Source organism: Mustelus asterias, unplaced genomic scaffold (genome assembly GCF_964213995.1).
Source record: "Mustelus asterias unplaced genomic scaffold, sMusAst1.hap1.1 HAP1_SCAFFOLD_530, whole genome shotgun sequence".
NCBI lineage: Eukaryota > Metazoa > Chordata > Chondrichthyes > Carcharhiniformes > Triakidae > Mustelus > Mustelus asterias.
This window is the reverse complement of record NW_027590481.1, coordinates 229710-241730: the sequence shown is the minus strand read 5'-3', so window position 1 is coordinate 241730 and position 12021 is coordinate 229710. Positions and strand designations below refer to the sequence as shown.

General features: G+C 59.0%; 1 protein-coding gene across 3 annotated transcripts in view; it reads right to left on the bottom strand.

Annotated features, from left to right (window-relative positions):
* Positions 1-12021, bottom strand: part of LOC144486954 (zinc finger protein 687-like) — an 84192-nt gene that overhangs the window by 16914 nt on the left and 55257 nt on the right. For all 3 annotated transcript variants that reach the window (XM_078204967.1, XM_078204969.1, XM_078204968.1), the window contains exons 3-7: positions 8772-10975; positions 7063-7241; positions 5675-5851; positions 3419-3581; positions 15-272 (exon numbers count right to left, since the gene is read on the bottom strand). In XM_078204967.1, coding sequence (XP_078061093.1) covers positions 15-272; positions 3419-3581; positions 5675-5851; positions 7063-7241; positions 8772-10958 — 2964 coding nt within the window. In that variant the 5' untranslated portion in view covers positions 10959-10975. The remainder of the gene's footprint in view (positions 1-14; positions 273-3418; positions 3582-5674; positions 5852-7062; positions 7242-8771; positions 10976-12021) is intronic.

Genomic DNA, 12021 nt, shown 5'->3' with positions numbered 1-12021 from the left:
CCGCGGATACTGACCTTGCCGTGGTCCCTCTTCATGTGGGTGACATACTCCTCGCGCTCCGGGAACCACATCTGGCACTGCCCGCAGGTCCACCCAGCGTTCTTCAGCTTCAGTCTCATCTCCTTCCTGCGCTGGAGGCTGAGCACGGCCTTGGGGCTGGTGGACGACTCGTCTGTGGAGATGTCTGTGGAGTCCGGGCTCGATTTCACCGCTGCCTTGGTGACTGTCCGACTCGGAGCCACCTCATCATTCTTCAAGTTGGAATGGGTGCTCTGGGGGAAGGGACGTGGGATTTACTGGAGGATAAACATTTATCCAACCCTCTCCCTTCCTGTGTGTGAGGAGCTGCAGTCCACTGCCCAGACCAGCTGAGGGGCTCTCTGCCCCAGTACAACACACAAGATTCAGTCTCTACATTAAAGAGCTGGGGTTTTCTACAAGAATTCTGTAAAATATTTATCGCACACTCAGACCTTTCAGTACCAAGTCCCCCACAGTGCGGCGCTCCCTCCCTCAGCACTGACCCTCCCACAGTGCGGCGCTCCCTCAGCACTGACCCTCCCACAGTGCAGCACTGACCCTCCCACAGTGCGGCACTGCCTCAGCACTGACCCTCCCACAGTGCGGCGCTCCCTCAGCACTGACCCTCCCACAGTGCGGCGCTCCCTCAGCACTGACCCTCCCACAGTGCGGCGCTCCCTCAGCACTGACCCTCCCACAGTGCAGCGCTCGCTCAGCACCGGCCCTCCCACAGTGCGGCGCTCCCTCAGCACTGACCCTCCCACAGTGCGGCACTCTCCCAGCACTGACCCTCCCACAGTGTGGCACTCCCTCAGCACTGAACCTCCCACACAGTGCGGCACTCCCTCAGCACCGACCCTCCCACAGTGCGGGGCTCCCTCAGCACCGACCCTCACACAGTGCGGCGCACGCTCAGCACCGACCCTCCCACAGTGCGGCGCTCGCTCAGCACCGACCCTCCCACAGTGCGGGGCTCCCTCAGCACTGACCCTCCCACAGTGCGGCGCTCCCTCAGCACTGACCCTCCCACAGTGCGGCGCTCCCTCAGCACTGACCCTCCCACGGTGCAGCACTCTCTCAGCACCGACCCTCCCACAGTGAGGCGCTCCCTCAGCACCGACCCTCCCACAGTGCGGCACTGCCTCAGCACCGACCCTCCCACAGTGCGGCGCTCCCTCAGCACTGACCCTCCCACAGTGCGGCGGTCCCTCAGCACCGACCCTCCCACAGTGCGGCGCTCCCTCAGCACTGACCCTCCCACAGTGCGGCGGTCCCTCAGCACCAACCCTCCCACAGTGCAGCGCTCGCTCAGCACCGGCCCTCCCACAGTGCGGCGCTCCCTCAGCACTGACCCTCCCACAGTGCGGCACTCTCCCAGCACTGACCCTCCCACAGTGTGGCACTCCCTCAGCACTGAACCTCCCACACAGTGCGGCACTCCCTCAGCACTGACCCTCCCACAGTGCGGCAGTCCCTCAGCACTGACCCTCCCACAGTGCGGCAGTCCCTCAGCACTGACCCTCCCACAGTGCGATGCTCCTTCAGCACTGACCCTCCCACAGTGCGGCGCTCCCTCAGCACTGACCCTCCCACAGTGCGGCGCTCCCTCAGCACTGACCCTCCCACAGTGCGGCGCTCCCTCAGCACTGACCCTCCCACAGTGCGGCGCTCCCTCAGCACTGACCCTCCCACAGTGCGGCGCTCCCTCAGCACTGACCCTCCCACAGTGCGGCGCTCCCTCAGCACTGACCCTCCCACGGTGCAGCACTCTCTCAGCACCGACCCTCCCACAGTGCGGCGCTCCCTCAGCACTGACCCTCCCACAGTGCGGCATTCCCTCAGCACCGACCCTCCCACACAGTGCGGCACTCCCTCAGCACTGACCCTCCCACAGTGCGGCACTCCCTCAGCACCGACCCTCCCACACAGTGCGGCACTCCCTCAGCACCGACCCTCCCACACAGTGCGGCACTCCCTCAGCACCGACCCTCCCACACAGTGCGGCACTCCCTCAGCACTGACCCTCCCACAGTGCGGCACTCCCTCAGCACTGACCCTCCCACACAGTGTGGCACTCCCTCAGCACTGACCCTCCCACAGTGCGATGCTCCTTCAGCACTGACCCTCCCACAGTGCGGCGCTCCCTCAGCACCGACCCTCCCACACAGTGCGGCACTCCCTCAGCACCGACCCTCCCACAACAGTGTGGCGCTCCCTCAGCACCGACCCTCCCACACAGTGCGGCACTCCCTCAGCACTGACCCTCCCACAGTGCAGCACTCCCTCAGCACCGACCCTCCCACACAGTGCGACACTCCCTCAGCACTGACCCTCCCACAGTGCGGCACTCCCTCAGCACTGACCCTCTCACACAGTGCGGCACTCCCTCAGCACTGACCCTCCCACAGTGCGGCACTCCCTCAGCACTGACCCTCTCACACAGTGTGGCACTCCCTCAGCACTGACCCTCCCACAGTGCGATGCTCCTTCAGCACTGACCCTCCCACAGTGCGATGCTCCTTCAGCACTGACCCTCCCACACAGTGCGGCACTCCCTCAGCACCGACCCTCCCACAACAGTGTGGCGCTCCCTCAGCACCGACCCTCCCACACAGTGCGGCACTCCCTCAGCACTGACCCTCCCACAGTGCAGCACTCCCTCAGCACCGACCCTCCCACACAGTGCGGCACTCCCTCAGCACTGACCCTCCCACAGTGCGGCACTCCCTCAGCACCGACCCTCCCACACAGTGCGGCACTCCCTCAGCACCGACCCTCCCACACAGTGCGGCACTCCCTCAGCACCGACCCTCCCACACAGTGCGGCGCTCCCTCAGCACGGCGCTCCCTCAGCACTGACCCTCCCACACAGTGTGGCACTCCCTCAGCACCGACCCTCCCACACAGTGCGGCACTCCCTCAGCACCGACCCTCCCGCACAGTGCGGCACTCCCTCAGCACCGACCCTCCCACACAGTGCGGCACCCCCTCAGCACTGACCCTCCCACAGTGCGGCACCCCCTCAGCACCGACCCTCCCACAGTGCGGCGCTCCCTCAGTACTGACCCTCCCACAGTGCGGCGCTCGCTCAGCACCGACCCTCCCACAGTGCGGCACTCCCTCAGCACCGACCCTCCCACAGTGCGGCGCTCCCTCAGCACCGACCCTCCCACACAGTGCGGTGCTCCCTCAGCACTAACTCTGTTATAGGGCCACGCTGGTCCAGTAACGCTCTGGGAAATGCCCCACCGGACAATTGGGAGCCGCGAACTCCCTCCCCGGCCCCAATAGCTGCCCTGCTCGCTGAGCCAAGCAGACTCTGTAACCTCCCCGGGTTGGGGTATTGTCAGCAGGGCAGGAAGGGGAGACGCGAGGGTTGGCCCTGCCACCCACTCACCTTGATGTGCTCCATCATGGTCCGTTTCTGGGCGTAAAGCACTGGGCACTGCGGGCACTTGAAGACACTGACTCGCTGCTTGCTCAGGTGCTGGTCAAAGTGAGAGCTTAGCAACGGCTGGTGGGTGAAAACTGTATCACACATGGCGCACTTGTGAATTACTCTGTGATCCAGAGAGAGAGAGAGAGAGAGATTAACACCACACGGCAAAGGTATCGGAAGGTCCCGGCTAACAGGACAACGAGTGGGCCATTCAGCCCTGTTTGGGAAAGAATCCTAGCAGGTTAGAGATCTTAAACCATTCAGCATTTAAGACACTGACAGAACCACCAGCATTGAGTCAGAGGTGTACAGCATGGAAACAGGCCCTTCGGCCCAACTTGTCCATGCCACCCTTTTTTTTAAACCTCTAAGCTAATCCCAATTGCCCACATTTGGCCCATATCCCTCTATACCCATCGTACCCATGTAACTGTCTAAATGCTTTTTAAAAGACAAAGTTGTACCCTCCTCTACTACTGCCTCTGGCAGCTCGTTCCAGACACTCACCACCCTCTGTGTGAAAAAATTGCCCCCCCTGACAATTTGAGTTAAATGACTCTAAATTAGTCTTCCAAACTAACAAGAGAATAGTTTACACACGGTGTAGTGAGATTTAAAATAAGTCATTACGATTTAAACGCATACTTTGATATTTTAAATGTATTAACTGTATTTTTATAAAGTTATTGGGGTGGCACGGTAGCACAGTGGGTTAGCACCGCTGCCTCACAGCGCCAGGGACCCGGGTTCGATTCCCGGCCTCGGGTCACTGTCTGTGCGGAGTCTGCACGTTCTCCCCGTGTCTGCGTGGGTTTCCTCCTGGTTCCGCCAGGGTCACTCAGCTCCTGACCTCATTACAGCCTTGGTCCAAACACGGACCAAGGAGCTGAATTCTTGAGGTGAGGTGAGAGTGACAGCTCTTCACATCAAGACCGCATTCGACTGAGTGTGGCATCAAGGAGCCCTCGTAAAACTGGAATCAATGGGTATCGGGGGGAAAACCCTCCGCTGGTGGACACGGTAGCACAGTACTTGGCACTGCTGCCTCTCAGCGCCAGGGACCCGGGTTCGATTCCCGGCCTCGGGTCACTGTCTGTGTGGAGTCTGCACATTCTCCCCGTGTCTGCGTGGGTTTCCTCTGGGTGCTCCGGTTTCCTCCCACAGTCCGAAAGATGTGCTGGTTGGGGTGCATTGACCCGAACAGGCGCCAGAGATGTGGCGACTAGGGGCATTTCACAGTAACTTCATTGCAGTGTTAATATAAGCCTTACTTGTTAAAGTTTATTTATTAGTTACAAGTAGGCTTACATTAACACTGCAATGAAGTTACTGTGAAAATCCTCTAGTCGCCACACTCCGGTGCCTGTTCGGGTACACTGAGGGACAATTTAGCATGGCCAATCCCCCTAACCCGCACATCTTTGGACACTAAGGGGCAATTTAGCATGGCCAATCCCCCTAACCTACACATCTTTGGACACTAAGGGGCAATTTAGCATGGCCAATCCCCCTAACCTACACATCTTTGGACACTAAGGGGCAATTTAGCATGGCCAATCCACCTAACCTGCACATCTTTGGACACTAAGGGGCAATTTAGCATGGCCAATCCCCCTAACCTACACATCTTTGGACACTAAGGGGCAATTTAGCATGGCCAATCCACCTAACCTGCACATCTTTGGGCACTAAGGGACAATTTAGCACGGCCAATCCACCTAACCTGCACATCTTTGGGCACTAAGGGACAATTTAGCACGGCCAATCCACCTAACCTGCACATCTTTGGGCACTAAGGGACAATTTAGCACGGCCAATCCACCTAACCTACACATCTTTGGACTGTGGGAGGAAACCGGAGCACCTGGAGGAAACCCACGCAGACACGGGGAGAACGTGCAAAGTCCACACGGACAGTGACCCGAAACCGGAATTGAACCCGGGTCCCCGACGCCGAGAGGCAGCAGTGCTAACCCGCTGTGCCACTCGTGTCAGGCAAAGAGATTATTCTGATCCGATGTACAGGAGTTGCCTTGGGGGCAACTGGAAAGATCACCGACACACAGGGTACTGGCTGACCGCCGGGGGAGGAGATAGGAGGTGGGAGCAGAGAGTCAGCCGCCTCAGGGGGCTTTGTCCAGTGTGTGAGCGAGCCCCGGCCGGGCTGGAGACATCCCTTTCCCCAGGAGCCAGACCCCCTGCGCCGTCACTTACTTGGCTTGTTGGTTGCTGACCCCTGGGTGCTGCGTGTAGATGTGAGAGTGCGCGCTGGGGGCAGACTTGAACGCCATGGGGCATATCGGGCACTTGTGGAAGGCTTCGCAGTGCATGTCCTGAATGTGAGACTTGATCGAGGTGACCCCTCCGTACACAACTCCACACTGGGGGCACCTAGGATGGTAAAGAGAGAGAGGAAGCATGAGAAGGAGGAGCAGGAGTTAGTCTTTTCCTCCCTGGAGCCTCCCTCAGTAAGATCCTGGTGGGTCCTTAGCTTTAGCTCCACTCTCCTTGTATCGAGTCAGTCACGCAGCACGGAAAAGGCCCATCGTCTCGGCACCGACAATATCTCCCACTAAAGCCGCGCCAATCCCATTTCCCAACACTTATCCCATATAGAATCCCGACAGTGCAGGAGGAGGCCATTTGGCCCATCGAGTCCGCACTGACCACAATCCCACCCAGGCCCCATCCCCATAACCCCATGCATTTACCCTAGCTAGTCCCCCTGACACTAAGGGGCAATTTAGCACGGCCAATCCACCCTAACCTGCACATCTTTGGATATTCACCAGTGTGTTGCAGCATCCCAGGCAAAGGTCCTGGTGAATCTCCTTTGCCCTCCCCCCCCTCTAGTGCTATCGCATCCTTCCTATAGCGAGCTGACCAGAACGGCACACAGTACTCCAGCTGTGGCCTCACCAACGCTCTGTACAGCTCCAACATTACGGTCCAAGACGCCCTCGGTTTAACATCTCGTGGCTCCCTTGCTCTGACTCCACCCCCATTGCCAGCTGAGCTTGGGTGTGTGGAGTGGGACCCGAACCCACAAAGCTATGGATTCAGAGAGGGCGACCCGCTTTGCCGTGGCTGGCGGTTAGATTTACCGGGCTGACTACCCTCTAAATAGAAGTAAGGCGGGTTGCGGAGCGAATGCGGCCTCGGACTAAGCTCTGACTGCCTCCCTTTTCTTTTTATTCACTTGTGGGACATGGGTATCACTGGCTGGGCCGGCATTTATTGCCCATCCCTAGTTGCCCCTTGGAGGGCAGTTGAGAGTCACCCACATTGCTGTGGCTCTGGAGTCACATGTAGGCCAGACCGGGGTAAGGACGGCAGATTTCCTTCCCTAAAGGGAACCAGATGGGTTTTTCCGACAATGGGTCATCAGTAGATTCTTAATTCCAGATATTTTTTATTGAATTCAAATTCCACCATCTGCCGTGGCCGGGATTCGAACCCGGGGTCCCCCAGAACATTAGCTGAGTTTCTGGATTCATAATCGAGCGTTAATACCACTGGGACATCACCTCCCCGTGTCTAGTTAAGCTCTGGACTCTCACTGTGGGGGTGCGGCACTGCAGATCCCCTACCCGGTCACCTACTTGTATCCGACTTTGCGGGAAAAGTGAAAGCAGACGTCTTTCACGTGCCCCTGGATGTGGGCAGCTCGGCAAACCCCTCCGCATTCGGGGCAGATGTACGGGGACTTGGTCTTGTGCAGGCGGTAGTGAGCAAAGTAGCTACACTTGCTGGGGAGCAGCATCTGGCACAGCTGGCAAACCTGGCGGGGGAAAGAGGGAACGAGACATTAATACACATGCGCACACACGCTCACATCTGCAATTACACGCGCACACTCGCTCACATCTGCAATTACATGCGCACACTCAAACACATCTGCAATTACACACGCGCACTCTCAAACACACGCGCACTCTCAAACACACGCGCACTCTCAAACACACGCGCACTCTCAAACACACGCGCACTCTCAAACACACGCGCACTCTCAAACACACGCGCACTCTCAAACACACGCGCACTCTCAAACACACGCGCACTCTCAAACACGCAAATACACGCACACATGCTCAAATGCGCATGCACACACACAGGTGGACGCACAAGCATGCATATGCTTGCACATGCACAGTCTGAACCCAGATCACACCAGCGAACAACCGAAACCCACTGAGTTATCATTTCAATCCAAACACACAAAACCACTGGTGCATTTTGTGAAAAAAATAATGCATTACCATCACAGATTGAGAAGCATTTCCGCGCGACAGTGTGAGGGGCTGGATTAACATCATAGATACAGTCAGTAACACAGGGTGCTGGTGGAGAGGGGTTACTGAGTGACAGTGTGAGGGAGCTGGATTAACATCAGTACAGATACAGTCAGTAACACAGGGCGCTGGGGGAGAGGCGTTACTGAGTGACAGTGTGAGGGAGCTGGATTATCATAGATACAGTCAGTAACACAGGACCCTGGGGGAGAGGGGTTACTGAGTGACAGTGTGAGGGAGCTGGATTAACATCATAGATACAGTCAGTAACACAGGGTGCTGGTGGAGAGGGGTTACTGAGTGACAGTGTGAGGGAACTGGATTAACATCATAGATACAGTCAGTGACACAGGGTGCTGGGGGGAGAGGGGTTACGGAGTGACAGTGTGAGGGAGCTGGATTAACATCATAGATACAGTCAGTAACACAGGGTGCTGGGGGGAGAGGGGTTACTGAGTGACAGTGTGAGGGAGCTGGATTAACATCAGTACAGATACAGTCAGTAACACAGGGTGCTGGGGGGGTGGGGTTACTGAGTGACGGGGGTGGGGGGGGAGGAATGGAGGAGAATGCGGGACTCGCAGCCACGGGGGGAGTGGGGGAGAACGCGGGACTCGCTCCCGCAGCGGGGAGCAGGGTTGAATGTAGAACTTGGTCCCACGGGGAGGGACTGGTCGAGGGGAATGAGGTGAATGGCAAAGATACACTCAGGCAGCGGCAAGTTGGATAAACACACGAGGGAGAGAAGGATATGGTGATGGGGGCGAGATGATGAAGAAAGGGCGCAACGAGACCCGTGTGGAGCAGAAATAGCAGAGCCGAGCAGAGGGGCCGAATGGCCTGTTCCTGTGGTGGACACCGATTGTGCGGTGGGGGGGGGGGTTAAGAGAAGAGTTGGAAGTAAATACATCCCCCCCCCCCATTCTCTCTCCCCCCCCGGGCCCCATTATCTCTCCCCCCCACACCCCCATTCCAGGCCCCACTCTCCCCCCACTCCCAGGCCCCCCCAGCCCCCTCACCTGTGCAGCAGTGTTGGGCGCCCCCACTTGGAAGTGCATGGCCAGCTCCACCCGGTCGGCGAAGGGTTGCTCGCACTCGGTGCAGCTGAAGTTGTCGCAGTTGATGAGGGCGGGGTCGGGGTACAGGGGCATGACGGGCAAGCTCTGCTGGGAGCTGGCCTCCGCCCCCACGGTGCTCTTCCCACCGGCCTTGGCCGGGCCGGAGGAGGAGGAGGCCAGCGGGAGCACCGGGGTGACGTCCGGCTGGCCGATCATCTGGTCCAGGCTGATGGTCTTCATGACCAGGTTGGAGCACTGCATGACCAGCCCCTTGTCCTTGTGCTCGCGGGCGTGCAGCATCAAGCTGCAACGGTTGAAGAAGACGATGCGCTTGGCGCAGTGGTTGCACGTCACGTCGATCCTCATGCTGCGACGGTCGTAGTGGCGGGCCAGGCTCCGCTCCAGGGCGAAGGAGTCGCCGCACTCCAGGCAGCGGTAGCCGGCCGGGGGCAGCTTGAGGCAGCTGTCGGCCGGCGGGTTGAGGTTGGGTTTGTAGGTGGGCAGCGGGTTCTTCCCGTTCAGCAGCTTGTGGAAGGCCTCCACGAGGGGGGCCGACTGGCTGCGAGGTGCCGGCGAGCCGTTGGCGGCCTTCTGGGAGTGCGCCGGCAGCGTGGACTTGGTGGCCAACTGCAGGGTGGTGGTGCTGCTACTGCCACCGGCAGGGGTGACGTACTTGGGCGCCAGGGCTAGCGTTTTGGTCGGGGCGGCCACCGAGAGTGTCTGGGGCACCAGGTTAAGGCTGGCCAGGTGGACGCTCTTGGAGACGGGCTTGGTGGCGCCCCCCGCCTTCGCCGGCGCCAACGTGGCCTTCTGGGCGATGCTGGCCGCCATTAGCATGGCGGTGCTTGCGGTGTGGAAGCCGGGCGCCGGCAGCACCGTCCCTTTGATGATGGTGCCGTTACCCAGTTGGAGGCTGACCACCTCCGCGGCGTCGCCGAGCGGGGGAACGGGGACCGGCGCCTCCTCCTTGCCGCTTCTCCCCTCCCCTTCGTCCATGGGCTCGGCCTCCGGAAGCGCCCCGCCCTCGTCCGCCTGCCCGCCCTGCAGCTCCGAGTCGGACGACACCCGGGTCACCGTCCGCATGATGCCCCCGCTGGATGTCTTGATGGTCTTGATTCTCACCTTGAGGGGGCGTGAGGAGCTGGTCGAGGAGGACTCCCTGCTGCTGCTGTCATCGCCCCCGTCCTCGCTCGAGACGCTCCGCGGGCTGTCGGGGGCCTTCTTCGCCTGCCTGCCCAGGCTCGGGGGCGAGGGGAAGGGCTTGGGGCTGTCCCTGGGGGCCGCGGACTCGGGGGGGCTCAGCGGCGGCCGCCCCTCGGACACCTCCTGGGGGGAGCGGGGGTCCTCGGACACCGTGACGCTGGCAGTGGGGTTGTGATCTGCCCAGGGCGACACGGGGGAGACGGGTTCGGGGTAGGAGACGGGCTCACCCCTCACTTCCTCGGGCAGGCTGCCCTCGGGCTCGCTGCTCTGTTCCATCTCCTCGGATTCTGCGTCCGATATCTTCTCCTCCTCCTCTTCCGAGGAGGATCTGGCTTTGCCGTTTGTCGTCCTCTGGTCCTCGTCAGTGAAGCTGCGCGAATAGCCAAGGGGTGACTTCTCCTCCGCCTCCTCGCTGGACATTCGGGAATTGGAGGCCTGAGGTTCCGGCGGGATGGGGAAGAGGGGGGAATGCGGGGAGAAGCGCTCAGCCTCCTGCTCCTTCCCCTCGCCCGCCCGCTCCTTGGCCACATCCTGCGGGCAGCCGGGCGGGTCGAAGGGCGGGGTTCCCTCCGGCTCTTCCCCCCCGTGGCCCGTCCTGGGCCGGCCGGCCATCCAGCCGTCGCAGTTGGCGGTGGGCGGCGCCAGCTTGGGCACCGAGGCGGCCTCGAAGCCGTTGTGCAGGGGGCTGGCGTCAAAGCGGTGGGCCTCCTTGTGGTGGGCGGGCGCCGTGGGCTCGCAGCGCTTGGGGCTCAGGCTGTTCTTGACTATCACACTGACCACCGGCTCCTCCTGCACGGCTAGCTCAGGGGCGGGCGTCTTGTTGGCGGGCTGTTTGAGGGGGGTTTCCTCCTGGCCCGACTCGATGGTGCCCTGCGGGTCCAAATCGGGGATATCAAAGGCTGCCAACAGGTCGTCAAAATCAGGAGTCGTCATATCACCCATCATAGGAAGACTAGTTACACCTGGAGAGGAACAAAAACATCGGATATATTTCCTGCTCTGAAAAGGATTTTATTAAACTAGAAAGAGTGCAGGAAACATGCCACCGGGACTTGATGGTTTGAGTTATAAGGAGAGTAAAGTTTATTTAAGAGTCACAAGCAAGGCTTACATTAACATCTCAATAAAGTTACTGTGAAATTCGCCACACTCCGGCGCCTGTTCGGGTCAATGCACCCTAACCAGCACGTCATTCAGACTGTGGGAGGAAACCGGAGCACCCGGAGGAAACCAACGCAGACACGGGGGGAGAACGTGCAGACTCCACACAGACAGCGACCCAAGCCGGGAATTGAACCCGGGTCCCCGGCGCTGTGAGGCAGCAGCGCTAAGCACTGAGCTAGACTGGGACCTTTTTCTCTGGAATGTAGGAGGCTGAGGGGTGATCTTATAGAGGTCTATAAAATAATGAGGGGCACAGATCAGCTTTGACCAAGGGTCATCTGGACTCGAAACGTCAGTTCTTTTCTTTCCTTACAGATGCTGCCAGACCTGCTGAGATTTTCCAGCATTTTTCCTTTTGGTTTCAGATTCCAGCATCCGCAGTAATTTGCTTTTATCATCGGATATATTCCCTGCTGTGGAAAGGATATTACTAAACTAGAAAAAGAGTGCAGAAAAGATTTACTGGGATGCTACTGGGACTTGATGGTTTGAGTTACAAGGAGAGGCTGGATAGACTGGGACTTTTTTCTCTGGAGCGTAGGAGGCTGAGGGGTGATCTTATAGAGGTCTATAAAATAATGAGGGGCACAGATCAGCTAGAGAGTCAATATCTTTTCCCAAAGGTAGGGGAGTCTAAAACTAGAGGACAAAGGTTTAAGGTGAGAGGGGAGAGATACAAAAGGGTCCAGTGGGGCAATTTTTTCACACACAGGGTGGCGAGTGTCTGGAATGAGCTGCCAGAGTTTAATTTAGATAAATGTGTGGTGATGCATTTTGGTAGATTGAACCAGGGCAGGACTTACTCAGTTAATGGTAGGGCGTTGGGGAGAGTTACAGAACAAAG